Source organism: Petromyzon marinus (genome assembly GCF_048934315.1).
Source record: "Petromyzon marinus isolate PM22_M1 ecotype Great Lakes invasive population chromosome 80 unlocalized genomic scaffold, UKy_Petmar_22M1.pri1.0 chr80_unloc.3, whole genome shotgun sequence".
NCBI lineage: Eukaryota > Metazoa > Chordata > Hyperoartia > Petromyzontiformes > Petromyzontidae > Petromyzon > Petromyzon marinus.
The window spans coordinates 750,219-763,328 of NW_027422631.1; the positions used below are offsets into that span (position 1 = coordinate 750,219).

The following is a 13,110-nucleotide window of genomic DNA, read 5'->3' on the forward strand; positions in this document are numbered from 1 at the left end:
ACACGTGTGTGAGTGTGTTCACACGTGTGTGCGTGTGTTCACGTGAGTGAGTGTGTTCACGTGTGTGCATGTGTTGACACGTGCGTGCGTGTGTTCACGTGTGTGCGTGTGTTCACACGTGTGTGCGTGTGTTCACGCAGGAGGAGGAAAGGGGGCTGCTTCACGCTGGGCTACCGTGGGAGAGTCGCACGCGAGGGCAGCTCCTAGCAAGCGCAAGGTCTCTGTGCACAGCGCACGGCACTCCTCTCGTTACAGCTGCTGCTGCTGTTGTTGTCTTTAGTTTGTTGTCCTTCCCACGCACCTACCATTAGCGAGGTTGGCTACGTACGGTGCCAAAGAAATTCAATATACATACGTACTACTAAACACTCATATACCAGGGACGTGCGGTCAGGGGAGGCAGGCGAGGCTTGAGCCTCACCTGTCATATACGCCAATGAAAATAGCTGTTACGAAAAGTAAAAAAAAATGTTTCCACTGATCTGTGTTATAAATGTCATTTCTGTTTAATTCCAATCATTACAGAGAGATAGTAACAGGCACGCGCTTATTGCCCGCGCTCCATCCAGTTTCTGAGGGGTTGCGCAATCAGAGGGGAGGCTGAGCTCGTCGCTGCCTCACCTCTCGTCTCCCTCTATTTGCAGCGGAGCTCCGCAAATTTGGCGATTTTGACGATCAACATTATTGGAGTCGTACAGAAATGACGTAACACAGATCAGCGGAAGAATCTTAATTTGTATTTTATTACTTTTTACTTTTCGTAGAAGAGGCTTGGCCTGCCATACCCACCGAGGTTCAGCATGACGACGGCATGGTTCTGCTTGATGTATGGGATCAGATATACAGAATCAGAATATCAGAATTAGAATTTGTATTGTACTGGAGGAATCCGATGAGGTGTCAGGGTCGAGATCGAGCCCGCGACCTCCTGCGTACCAGGCGAGGGAGTTAAAATCTCCTAGCCACCGCTTGTCACCGCACCAACTCTGCCCCCCACACCCCCTTCCGACCCCTCACCCCACCGCCCCCTCCCGCTCAGACTAAAGCGGAAGCCCTGGAGTACGTGTGGAGCATCTTGCAGGGCGTGGAGGAGGAGCAGCAGCAGGAGGAGGAGTTCAGGGGATTTGAGCTGAGGGAGGTGCACAAGGCCAGGATGGCGATGTTCAGGCTGGAGCGCAGAGCCACCGCCTGCAAGGAGGCCCTGAGGGTGGTGCTCCAGAGGATACGTGGAGGTGCGTAGCCTGCAGCGGTGATTTCTATTCTCACCGCAACTCCAACAGCAATAGTCCCGCACCACTTCTTCATGACCCTTGGGCAACACCCATTTCAAACCTTTTAAAACACTCTGCCTCAGCAGCAGACCATGCTTTCTCACTTGATGATGGACGCTTGTGTTGCACCCGAAACGTCGTGATTTATTTTATTTTATACCTACTACGTGACTTTACCGAAAGAACCAAAGAGTATGGATTCCTGCAGTCACGAAAGCTTCAAATCAAGCGTGACGTTGATTCTAAATGTCCAGGAAAAAAACCAGAGGACCCGGGGAAAAATCCACGCAACCACGTGGAGGTACGACACGCAGACTCCAAACGTACAGCGTGGGTCGTCAGGGTCGGGATCGCACCCACGACCTCCCGTAGACCACGCGAGGGAGTCAACATCTCGCCACGGAGGAGAGAGAGAGAGAGACGCGCGGGCTGCAGATGTACGGCAGGCTTCGTCAGGGTCGGGATGGAACCCACGACCTCCCGTACACCGGGAGAGGCGGTCAACATCTCGCCGCGTTTGCCCGCAGGCTCCTCCGTGCCGCCGGCCTCCTCCGCCCAGGCTGCGGCGGTGTCGCTCAGCGCTCGCTCTCGCTACGGCCTGCGGCAGCGCGAGAGGAAAGTCTACACAGAGGTGGAGGAGCCCCAGGACGACGACTTCTTCTGTGAGACCCCTGCTGCCTCTACCGCTCTCTCTCTCACTTTCTCACTCTCACTGTCACTCTGTTACTTTCTCACTCTCTCACTGTCAATCTCTCACTGTCACTTTCACACTCTCTCTCACTCACTGTCACTTTCTCACACTCTCACCTATTTCTATCGCTTTGTTACACTCTCACTGTCTCACACTCTCACCTATCTCTCTCGCTTTGTTACACTCTCACTGTCTCACACTCTCACCTATCTCTCTCGCTTTATTACACTCTCACTGTCTCACACTCTCACCTATGTCCCTCTATTGCTCCCGCGCTCTCACTCGATATATTCCACCTGCTCCCTCTCACTCTCTCCCCCTCGCCCTCCCTCTCGCACGCTCCCTTTCTCGCACTCTCACTCACCTCTCTCTCTCTTTTGCTCCCTCGCTCAGGGATGCTGGCAGGTAGGGAGGGGAGGGATGCAGGGAGGGTTACAGGGGATACATCTCCGATGAGCGAGCTAAATAAGTTCACCATGCAGAGAGGGAGGGAGGGAGGCATCTGTCTGGAGCGCTCCTCACCCTCTCACTCTCTCACAGTGCCACTGCTGCTGCTGCTGCTGCTACTGCGATTCGCCCCCCTCCTGCTGCTGCTGCTGCTGTGGCTCTCAGTCTGCGAGCTGTGCAGGGATTTCTACCTGGGGGAGTGCTCCGTGCACGGCCCGCCAGAGTTCATCGCGGACGCGGCCGTGGCCCCGGGAGTGGCCGACAGGGCCCGGCTCAGCCTGCCCCAGGGCCTCACCGTCGGCGCCTCCTCCATCGCCGGCGCCGGCCTCGGGGTGTGGAGCAACAGGAAGAAGCTGCCCAAGGGGGTGATGTTTGGGCCCTACCAGGGAGAGGTGTCTGAGGAGAACCCCGTGAGCGAGTACTGCTGGCTGGTGAGCTGCTGCTGCTGCTACTGCCACTGCTGCAGCCTCCTCCTATTCCTACATCATCATCATCATCGTCGTGTGTGTGGAGAGGAGGCTCGTGAGGGAGATACAGAGAAACCCATAGCTTCACACAGTCACCCACAGACTCACACAGAAGAGACCCAGAGTCTCACACAGAGACCCAGAGACTCGCACAGAGACCCGGAGACTCGCACAGAGACCCACAGACTCACACAGAGACCCAGAGACTCGCACAGAGAGACCCACAGACTCACACAGAGACCCACAGACTCACACAGAGACCCAGAGACTCACACAGAGCCTTAGAGGCTCACACAGGGACCCACAGACTCACAGAGAGACCCACAGACTTGCACAGAGACCCACAGACTCACACAGAGACCCAGAGACTCACACAGAGACCTAGAGACTTGGACAGAGACTCAGAGACTCACACAGGGACCCACAGACTCACAGAGAGACCCAAAATTTAACGTCATTATGAGTTCAACTTGTAACCCACAGTAGCCGCTCGCTCGCAAGGACAGAACAACTTCGATGCGTAAGGAGGAACCACAGACTGGTGGTTCCTCCTCACGCACTCCTTACGCAAAAATAAACCACGACACCTCGCGGCTGATCTCGTCAAGAAGCATAAACCATCATCACGCAAACTCTGTTCATGCTCGCAGCAGCAGCAGCAGCAGCGGCGTTTGGCTACACATCGTGCAAAGACAGTGGTCACCGCATGGCGCGGCGCTTACAGACGCACTTCTGCGGCCGTCTGGAAGGCTCTTGCTTACAATATGAGGAAGCCACTGGGAGCTATGCACTTTTAAATATTGTAGATTTAAAATTCATTTCTTTAGAACTGCTTTTAGTGTTTAGTTTGTTGTCCTTCCCCCGCACCTCCGATCAGCATGGTTGGCTACGTCCGGTACGAAAGAAGTTCAAGTTACGGTCCAACTCACATTAATTATCCGTGGATCTGCTCGTGTGCGTGTGTGTTTCAGATTTACAAAAACAAAAAGGATCGTGAATATGTTGATGCTCAGGATGAATCTAAATCAAACTGGATGAGGTGATTCTTGTCTTAAGGACCACTGCACAGAGAGACCAGAACCACCACACACAGAGACCAGAACCACTACAGAGACCAGAACCACCACACACAGAGACCAGAACCATGACATACAGAGACCAGAACCACCACACACAGAGACCAGAACCACTACACATAGAGACCAGAACCACTACACACAGAGACCAGAACTACTACACACAGAGACCAGAACCACTACACATAGAGACCAGAACCACTACACACAGAGACCAGAACCACTACACATAGAGACCAGAACCACTACACACAGAGACCAGAACTACTACACACAGAGACCAGAACCACTACAGAGACCAGAACCACTACACAGAGACCAGAACCACTACACAGAGACCAGAACCACCACACACAGAGACCAGAACCACCACACACAGAGACCAGAACCACTACACATAGAGACCTGAACCACGACACACAGAGATCGGAACCACTACACACAGAGACCAGAACCACCACACAGAGACCAGAACCACTACACACAGAGACCAGAACCACCACACGTAGAGACCAGAACCACTACACACAGAGACCCGAACCACTACACACAGAGACCAGAACCACTACACATAGAGACCAGAACCACCACACAGAGACCAGAACCACCACACACAGAGACCAGAACCAAGACACACAGAGACCAGAACTACTACACACAGAGACCAGAACCACTACACACAGAGACCAGAACCACGACACATAGAGGCCAGAACCACTACACATAGACCAGAACAACTACACAAAGACCAGAACCACTACACAGAGACCAGAACCACCACACACAGAGACCAGAACCACGACACATAGAGACCAGAACCACTACACATAGACCAGAACAACTACACACAGAGACCAGAACCACTACACATAGAGACCAGAACCACCACACAGAGACCAGAACCACCACACACAGAGACCAGAACCAAGACACACAGAGACCAGAACTACTACACACAGAGACCAGAACCACTACACACAGAGACCAGAACCACGACACATAGAGGCCAGAACCACTACACATAGACCAGAACAACTACACAAAGACCAGAACCACTACACAGAGACCAGAACCACCACACACAGAGACCAGAACCACGACACATAGAGACCAGAACCACTACACATAGACCAGAACAACTACACACAGAGACCAGAACCACCACACACAGAGACCAGAACCACTACAGAGACCAGAACCACCACACAGAGACCAGAACCACTACACACAGAGACCAGAACCACTACAGAGACCAGAACCACTATACAGAGACCAGAACCACCACACACAGAGACCAGAATCACCACACACAGAGACCAGAACCACTACAGAGACCAGAACTACTACACACAGACCAGAACCACTACACACAGAGACCAGAACCACTACACATAGAGACCTGAACCACAACACACAGAGACCAGAACCACCACACACAGAGACCAGAACCACTACACACAGAGACCAGAACCACTACAGAGACCAGAACCACCACACAGAGACCAAAACCACGACACAGAGACCAGAACCACTATACAGAGACCAGAACCACCACACACAGAGACCAGAACCACCACACACAGAGACCAGAACCACTACAGAGACCAGAACTACTACACACAGACCAGAACCACTACACACAGAGACCAGAACCACTACACATAGAGACCTGAACCACGACACACAGAGACCAGAACCACCACACACAGAGACCAGAACCACCACACACAGAGACCAGAACCACTGCACCCAGAGACCCTGGGCCTCCCCTTGGTCGACTCTGCATCAAATGAGCACCCGGTACTGAGCGTGGTTCCAGCCCCACCACCCCCACCTAGCGCCCAGTGCCGGCCCTTAATAGGCGCTCGCTAACGGCGCCCACCCCGCCCCCCGCGTCTGCCCCCGCAGGTTCGTCAACTGCGCGAGGAATGAGCAGGAGCAGAACCTGGTGGCCTTCCAGCACCGGGGGCAGATTTACTACCGTACGTTCCGTGCCGTGGGGCCCGGCTCTGAGCTGCTGGTCTGGTACGGCGAGGAGTTCGCCCAGGAGCTGGGCATCGCCTGCGAGGCCGGGCCCTCGCGACGCCGCAGCAGCAGCAGCAGCGAGTTGGCTCCCAGGGCCACCGCCAGAGACCTGCACCCCGTGCAGCCTCCACCAAGCGAGGAACACTGTGAGCACCGCTCACCAGAGACTCACCACTGCTCACCAGACTATAGCCACCACTCACCAGAGATGATAGCCACCACTCACCAGAGACGATAGCCACAACTCACCAGAGATGATAGCCACCACTCACCAGATATGATAGCCACCACTCACCAGACTTTAGCCACCACTCACCAGAGACGATAGCCACCACTCTCCAGAGATGATAGCCACCACTCACCAGAGATGATAGCCACCACTCACCAGAGATGATAGCCACCACTCACCAGAGATGATAGCCACCACTCACCAGAGACGATAGCCACCACTCACCAGAGATGATAGTGACCACTCACCAGAGATGATAGCTACCACTCACTAGAGATGATAGCCACCACTCACCAGATATGACAGTCACCACTCACCAGGGATGACAACCACCACTCACCAGAAATGATAGCCACCACTCACCAGAGATGATAGCCACCACTCACCAGAGATGATAGCCACCACTCACCAGAGATGATAGCCACCACTCACCAGAGATGATAGCCACCACTCACCAGGGCTGATAGCCACCACTCACCAGAGATGATAGCCACCACTGACCAGAGATGATAGCCACCACTCATCACAGATGATAGCTAACGCTCACCAGAGACGATAGCCACCACTCACCAGAGATGATAGCCACCACTCACCAGGGATGATAGCCACCACTCACCAGAGATGATAGCCACCACTCACCAGAGATGATAGCCACCACTCATCACAGATGATAGCTAACGCTCACCAGAGACGATAGCCACCACTCACCAGAGATGATAGCCACCACTCACCAGAGATGATAGCCACCACTCACCAGAGATGATAGCCACCACTCACCAGAGATGATAGCCACCACTCATCACAGATGATAGCTAACGCTCACCAGAGACGATAGCCACCACTCACCAGAGATGATAGCTACCACTCACCAGGGATGATAGCCACCACTCACCAGAGATGATAGCCACCACTCACCAGCAATGATAGCCACCGCTCACCAGAGATGATAGGCAACACCCACACTAAGGTGCAAGTTAGTAACTGGTGTGGTGTGTAGTAGTAAACATCGCCACTGGGGAGACAAAGGCGGCCATGTGTGGTGCTGGCCACCCTCCCACTCGTGTGCCGTGCTGGCCTTCATCGGTGCCCGATAACAGCACTTGTCCCAAAAGTGTATACAGGTTAGACGGGGGTTCTTTGTCTTTGTGTGTATATAAATGGAGCCCACTGCACTACCAACCCGGCCACCTCAGTTCGATTCCCACTCACGGTCAACGTCAGTGGTGAATATTTAGACCTCCCCTATGTTGACTCAGCCCCAAATGAGTATTTAGCTTAATCGTGGAAACATCGCCACTGGAGAAACAAAGGCGGTTGGGCCTGGTGTTTGTCACCTTCTCCCTCGTGTGCCATGCCGGCCTTCATAGGTACTCGCAAACAGCACTTGCCCAACAGTCTGATATGGCTGTTGGGGACCTTTGCCTTTGTATATACACACACACGTGTTCAAGAGTGTTTATGTCTAGGTGTTGGTATGCGCGTGTGTCTTGTGCCTCTGGGATGACGCAGGTGGAGTGGGTGTGGAGGTCACAAGGCTGCCGTGTCCTGCCTGCAACCGTCAGTTCATCTGCCGCTCTAGTCTAGAGCATCACGTGCAGAGGAGACACCCCACTAAGCCCAGTAACAAAAGTCATCAGTGTGACCAATGTCCATACAGCACAGACCGCAAGAGTAGCTTGAAGATACACCAGAGAACACACACTGGAGAGAAGCCGTTCAAGTGCACCGTGTGTGAGAAGGCGTTTGCACTGCTATCAACTCTTCACAGCCACCAGAGAACACACACGGGAGAGAAGCCGTTCAAGTGCACCGTGTGTGAGAAGGCGTTTGCACTGCTATCAACTCTTCACAGCCACCAGAGAACACACACGGGAGAGAAGCCGTTCAAGTGCACCGTGTGTGAGAAGGCGTTTGCACGACTACAACATCTTCACAGCCACCAGAGAACACACACGGGAGAGAAGCCGTTCAAGTGCACCGTGTGTGAGACGGCGTTTGCACGGCCATCAACTCTTCACAGCCACCAGAGAACACACACGGGAGAGAAGCCGTTCAAGTGCACCGTGTGTGAGAAGGCGTTTGCACGGCCATCAACTCTTCACAGCCACCAGAGAACACACACGGGAGAGAAGCCGTTCAAGTGCACCGTGTGTGAGAAGGCGTTTGAACGGCCATCAACACTTCACAGGCACCAGAGAACACACACCGGCCAGAATGCATTTTCTCATCCACGTGGAAACAGAAAAGTCAGCCATCCTGAGCACAAAGCGCACAGCGCCGAGCTGTGAATTAGTTTCCAACAACAGGCCACGTGATTAGCCGAGGCTGTGCCACTCTTGAAACTGATTTTGAATGTGAACACGGAAACCTACGGAATCCTCCTACACCTGCCTCACACCCTGTGGGGGGCGGGAGATTAAACCGACCCGGCCACCCCTCGATTGCAAGTGCGGAGTTCTCGGTCCCAACCACTGCACGTCCCCACCCCCCCACCCCCACCACCTGGGGGTCCCTGTGTGTGTGAGTGTGCAGAGTCCCCCGTGCAGAGCTGCACTGTTGTCACCCTAGAGGGGGGCACCGCAGGGCGATCCACCGACAGATACCCCAGTCTGCACGTCCCCCGCCGGTCTCCGTGAGCACCGCGTGCCGTCTCGTAGCCCTGCCCCGTGCGACGTATGTACAGTACGTACAGTGCGTACAGTACGTACCCATCCAGCGGTAGGCAGAACCGCGGCCGATGACGAAGGCGGCGTCCGCTCACGAATCTCCGTGCACTCAGTCCCGTAGCCCCGAGCCATCGCTCGCGCGATATTCACTTTGCTGCTGAGAGGAAAGCTACGGGGAGGAGGTGGGGGGGTGGGGGGTTGGTAGGAGAGGACATCTGTGGAACGGCTGGAGATCTGCGGAGAAGAGCTTCATAGCTCTTCGGATTCCTGCGGTCTGAAAAAAAATATTCTGAGATGGCGTTGGGGGGGGGTGTAGGTGTGAGTGGGGCATCTGCGCTTGGATCACCCTGCGTGTTGTTGCTGCTGCCTCCCCCGTTGAAAATGTTCCCGGCGTGAACTTTGACCCTTTGCCGTTGCGACGACGCCGCGCGCCGTGCGTGAACGTCGTCGTCGTCGGAACAACGAAACGCAGTGAGAACTAAAGTAACTTTATCGGTAGCGAGGCTCCCACAGGGCCACGCGGGGCAGGGAGCGTGGCACAGTTTTGGCGCCGGCTAGCGCAGAGTGGCGGCGGTCGTGTCGCTACGCTTCTCTGCGGTGAGCAACGACGTCTTGATAACAACAACAGCAGCAGCCACTCGCTAAATTCGTGGGATTCTGCGGTGAACGGCGACACCCACCCCGTGAACGGTGACGCCCACCCCGTGAACGGTGACGCCCACCCCGTGAACGGCGACGCCCACCCCGTGAACGGCGACGCCCACCCCGTGAACGGCGACGCCCACCCCGTGAACGGCGACGCCCACCCCGTGAACGGCGACGCCCACCCCGTGAACGGTGACACCCACCCCGTGAACGGTGACGCCCACCCCATGAATGGCGACGCCCACCCCGTGAACGGCGACGCCCACCCCGTGAACGGTGACGCCCACCCCGTGAACGGTGACGCCCACCCTGTGACTGGTGACACCCACCCCGTGAACGGTGACGCCCACCCAGTGAACCGTGACACCCACCCCGTGAACGGTGACACCCACCCTGTAACTCTGCAGACGTCTCGGACGTGGGAAAGTGTTGAGAGATTCTCTGCATCGTCCCGGTTGCTCGCGTGTCGTCGCACGGTGGTGGCGCGCGTTGACTCTTACACGGTTAAGAAAGTTGAGCGTTAGTTTGTGATTCTGTTTAAAATTATATACTTACTTAAACTAACAAAAATTATCTTGGGATTTTACTAAGTAAGGTCCAACAGAATATGTAGAGGCTCTTTTATCAGACGCTACCACCTGGCCATCACAAATGAAAGCTCAGCGAAGTGGCTCATCATTGTGTGGACATTGATAGCGGCCAGATACTCTGATTGCGTGATCTCGATTCTAAATGTCGAGGGGAAAAACCGGAGGACCTGGAGAAAAATCCACACGACCACGGGGAGAGAGAGAGAGACGCGTAAACTCAAAATATACAGCAGGCGTCAGGGTCGGAATCGAACCAACGATCTCCTGTATACCAGGAGAGGTGGTTAACATCTCAACATGCGTTCAGAGTATTTGGCTGCTGTAAATGTCACGTGACAAGCCACTTCGGTGCGCCGCCGTCATTTGTGATAGGCAGGTCGCTACCACACAGCTCAGTGGGAGCCTTACCTGGAAAAGTAAAGTGAAGTAAAAAAACAAAACCTGCCGTTGAGAATGACCTCACCGGACCGGTGGAGGCAGCGCTGACGTCTTGGTCCCAGTTGGCAGCGCCGGCGTCTCGTTGGTTGTGAAGGCAGCCCAGCTCACACAGCCCGTGCCGGTGTCTCCAGGAGGTGGGAGCGACTTGCTCTGTGTCAGTGTTTCCAGGAGGTGGGAGCGACTTGCTCTGTGGTGACACTTTTCCGTGACAGAGGATTGTTCTTTGTTGTTGTTGTTGGGTTAGAGATCTCGTAAACATAAACATTGTGTCGTTAACCCACCACCACCCACCACTGTCGCCTGGCACGGCCAATCAGTCAGGATTTGTCACGTAAACGAAACGTGCCAATTGGTTACCAACTTCAGCACACACGGCGCTTGTGTGTCGGGGAGAGTGAACCCACCACAGCATTTACAATTCGAGTACCGGTGACGTTTCGCCGGCGATTACAAACAACGGCGACCGGCTTCATCGGGCGACGTGCCAGGATTGTGATCCAATGCCATCTAACCCGGCGGCAACGACGACAAAAACCTTCGTCGCAGATACCGCCGGTCGCGAGAGACCGCGCGTGGCGCTTTGTGTTGCCGTCGCGTTGCCGCGAATCGTCGAAGCGCGTTCACGGTCCGTCGTTCTCCTGCAACGCGGCGGTGGTTGTTGCGTTCCTGAAGAACAACCGCGTTGTGGAGAAATAATATAAACTATAATGGGGGGGTGGGGGGTGAAGCGTGGTCCGCGATAACACGCGAGATGATGGGCAAGACAGAGGCGGGACTAAGACCGAGGCGCTTGGGTAGCGTCTAGAAGCATCCAGCAGCATCCCAACGCCTCCTCGTTGCGACGCCGCTACGCCGAGGGCAGCCGCACGTAGAACCGCTTACTCCTACTCGCGTTGAGACGTAGTTCCGTTCGCTCGGTCGCGTCGCATCCAATCCGCGTCCGCGTTACAGACGGCGTGTGTCCCCTACGATACATTCACGACGTTGTGTCGTCCAGTTGGCGTCGTTAGAACTAACACGCGGCGTTGTAGCGAAACCAGACTGTACCCGTTGTCTCCTGCTGTTCAACGCAGAGGCCGCATCGACCGTTCCAATAGTCGCTGTAGCCATTGCGAGCCCCAAGCTGTTGTTGGCTCCCGGCTCTTAAACTCGCGTTTTTCTGGATTTTCTTGTTGTTATTCTGTCTCTCGCTGTTCAAATAAACCAACCGTTAAAATTATAGACTGATCATTTCTTTTGTCAGTGGGCAAACGTACAAAATCAGCAGGGGATCAAATGCTTTTTCCCCCTCACTGTCATCTGTAATCGTTACACACAGCAGCACCTGGTCACAACTGCTCGCCGCTGATCCTAACAACACCGATCCTAGTCGTCATCCCTGCACGTCAAGGATGGTAAAACTATGACCCAACAAACTTACACATCACACTGTCCTACAGATTTCAATTCACACGCCCCTACAGACTTCAATTCACATGCCCCCACAGACTTCAATTCACACGCCCCTACAGAGTTGTGTTGGTCACGTGCCTACCTTTCCTATACTCTGCACTCCCATGGTGTTTATTGTATTGTGTTTGTTGTTGTGGCGTTCTGACCCCGTGCACCTACTGTGGACGTCTGTGGATAATAAAGAGCTTCACAGCTCATCGGATTCCTCCAGAATAAAAAAAAATAACTTAAAAACTCTGATGACGTCACTGCGTGGTGACGTCACGCGTCTCGCCCCCCCCCACTCCCCCGTTACCCCCCACCCCTCCCACCCCCGTTACCCCCCCCCACTCCCCCCCACCACCAACCACCGCCATTGGCCACTCAGTGACGGTGACGTCCCCACGGCGCCTGTGCCAGGCTGGGTGCACTTCGAGGCTGCCGCGTGAAGTGAGGTGGTGACGTCACGCGAGCGTTGTGTTTAACGATTACAGTGGCACGCGGCCTGCACTACGTGAGGGTTACTTTGACACAACGTTACCTCTATCTGAGGTAAAGTTACCTCTACCTGAGGTAAAGTTACCTCTATCTGAGGTAAAGTTACCTCTACCTGAGGTAAAGTTACCTCACCTGAGGTAAAGTTACCTCTATCTGAGGTAAAGTTACCTCTACCTGAGGTAAAGTTACCTCTATCTGAGGTAATGTTACCTCACCTGAGGTAATGTTACCTCTATATGAGGTAAAGTTACCTCCATCTGAGGTAACGTTACCTCTACCTGAGGTAATGTTACCTCTATATGAGGTAATGTTACCTCTACCTGAGGTAAAGTTACCTCTATCTGAGGTAAAGTTACCTCTACCTGAGGTAAAGTTACCTCTATCTGAGGTAAAGTTACCTCACCTGAGGTAAAGTTACCTCTACCTGAGGTAAAGTTACCTCTATCTGAGGTAAAGTTACCTCTACCTGAGGTAAAGTTACCTCTACCTGGGGTAATGTTACCTCTATCTGAGGTAATGTTACCTCCACCTGAGGTAAAGTTACCTCTACCTGAGGTAAAGTTACCTCTATCTGAGGTAAAGTTACCTCTACCTGAGGTAAAGTTACCTCTACCTGAGGTAAAGTTACCACTATCT

The 13,110-nt window shown here is 54.0% G+C and overlaps 1 protein-coding gene across 1 annotated transcript; it reads left to right on the forward strand.

Moving 5' to 3' along the window:
• The first annotated feature begins 52 nt into the window (after window positions 1–52).
• Window positions 53–11,766, forward strand: LOC142908363 (uncharacterized). The gene is made up of 7 exons (XM_076058933.1): window positions 53–217; window positions 1,040–1,232; window positions 1,799–1,933; window positions 2,575–2,907; window positions 3,848–3,869; window positions 5,861–6,095; window positions 7,673–11,766. The coding sequence occupies exons 2-7, from the start codon at window positions 1,154–1,156 to the stop codon at window positions 8,492–8,494; spliced, it is 1,626 nt and encodes a 541-aa protein (XP_075915048.1). The 5' UTR covers window positions 53–217; window positions 1,040–1,153; the 3' UTR covers window positions 8,495–11,766.
• Window positions 11,767–13,110: the final 1,344 nt, after the last annotated feature.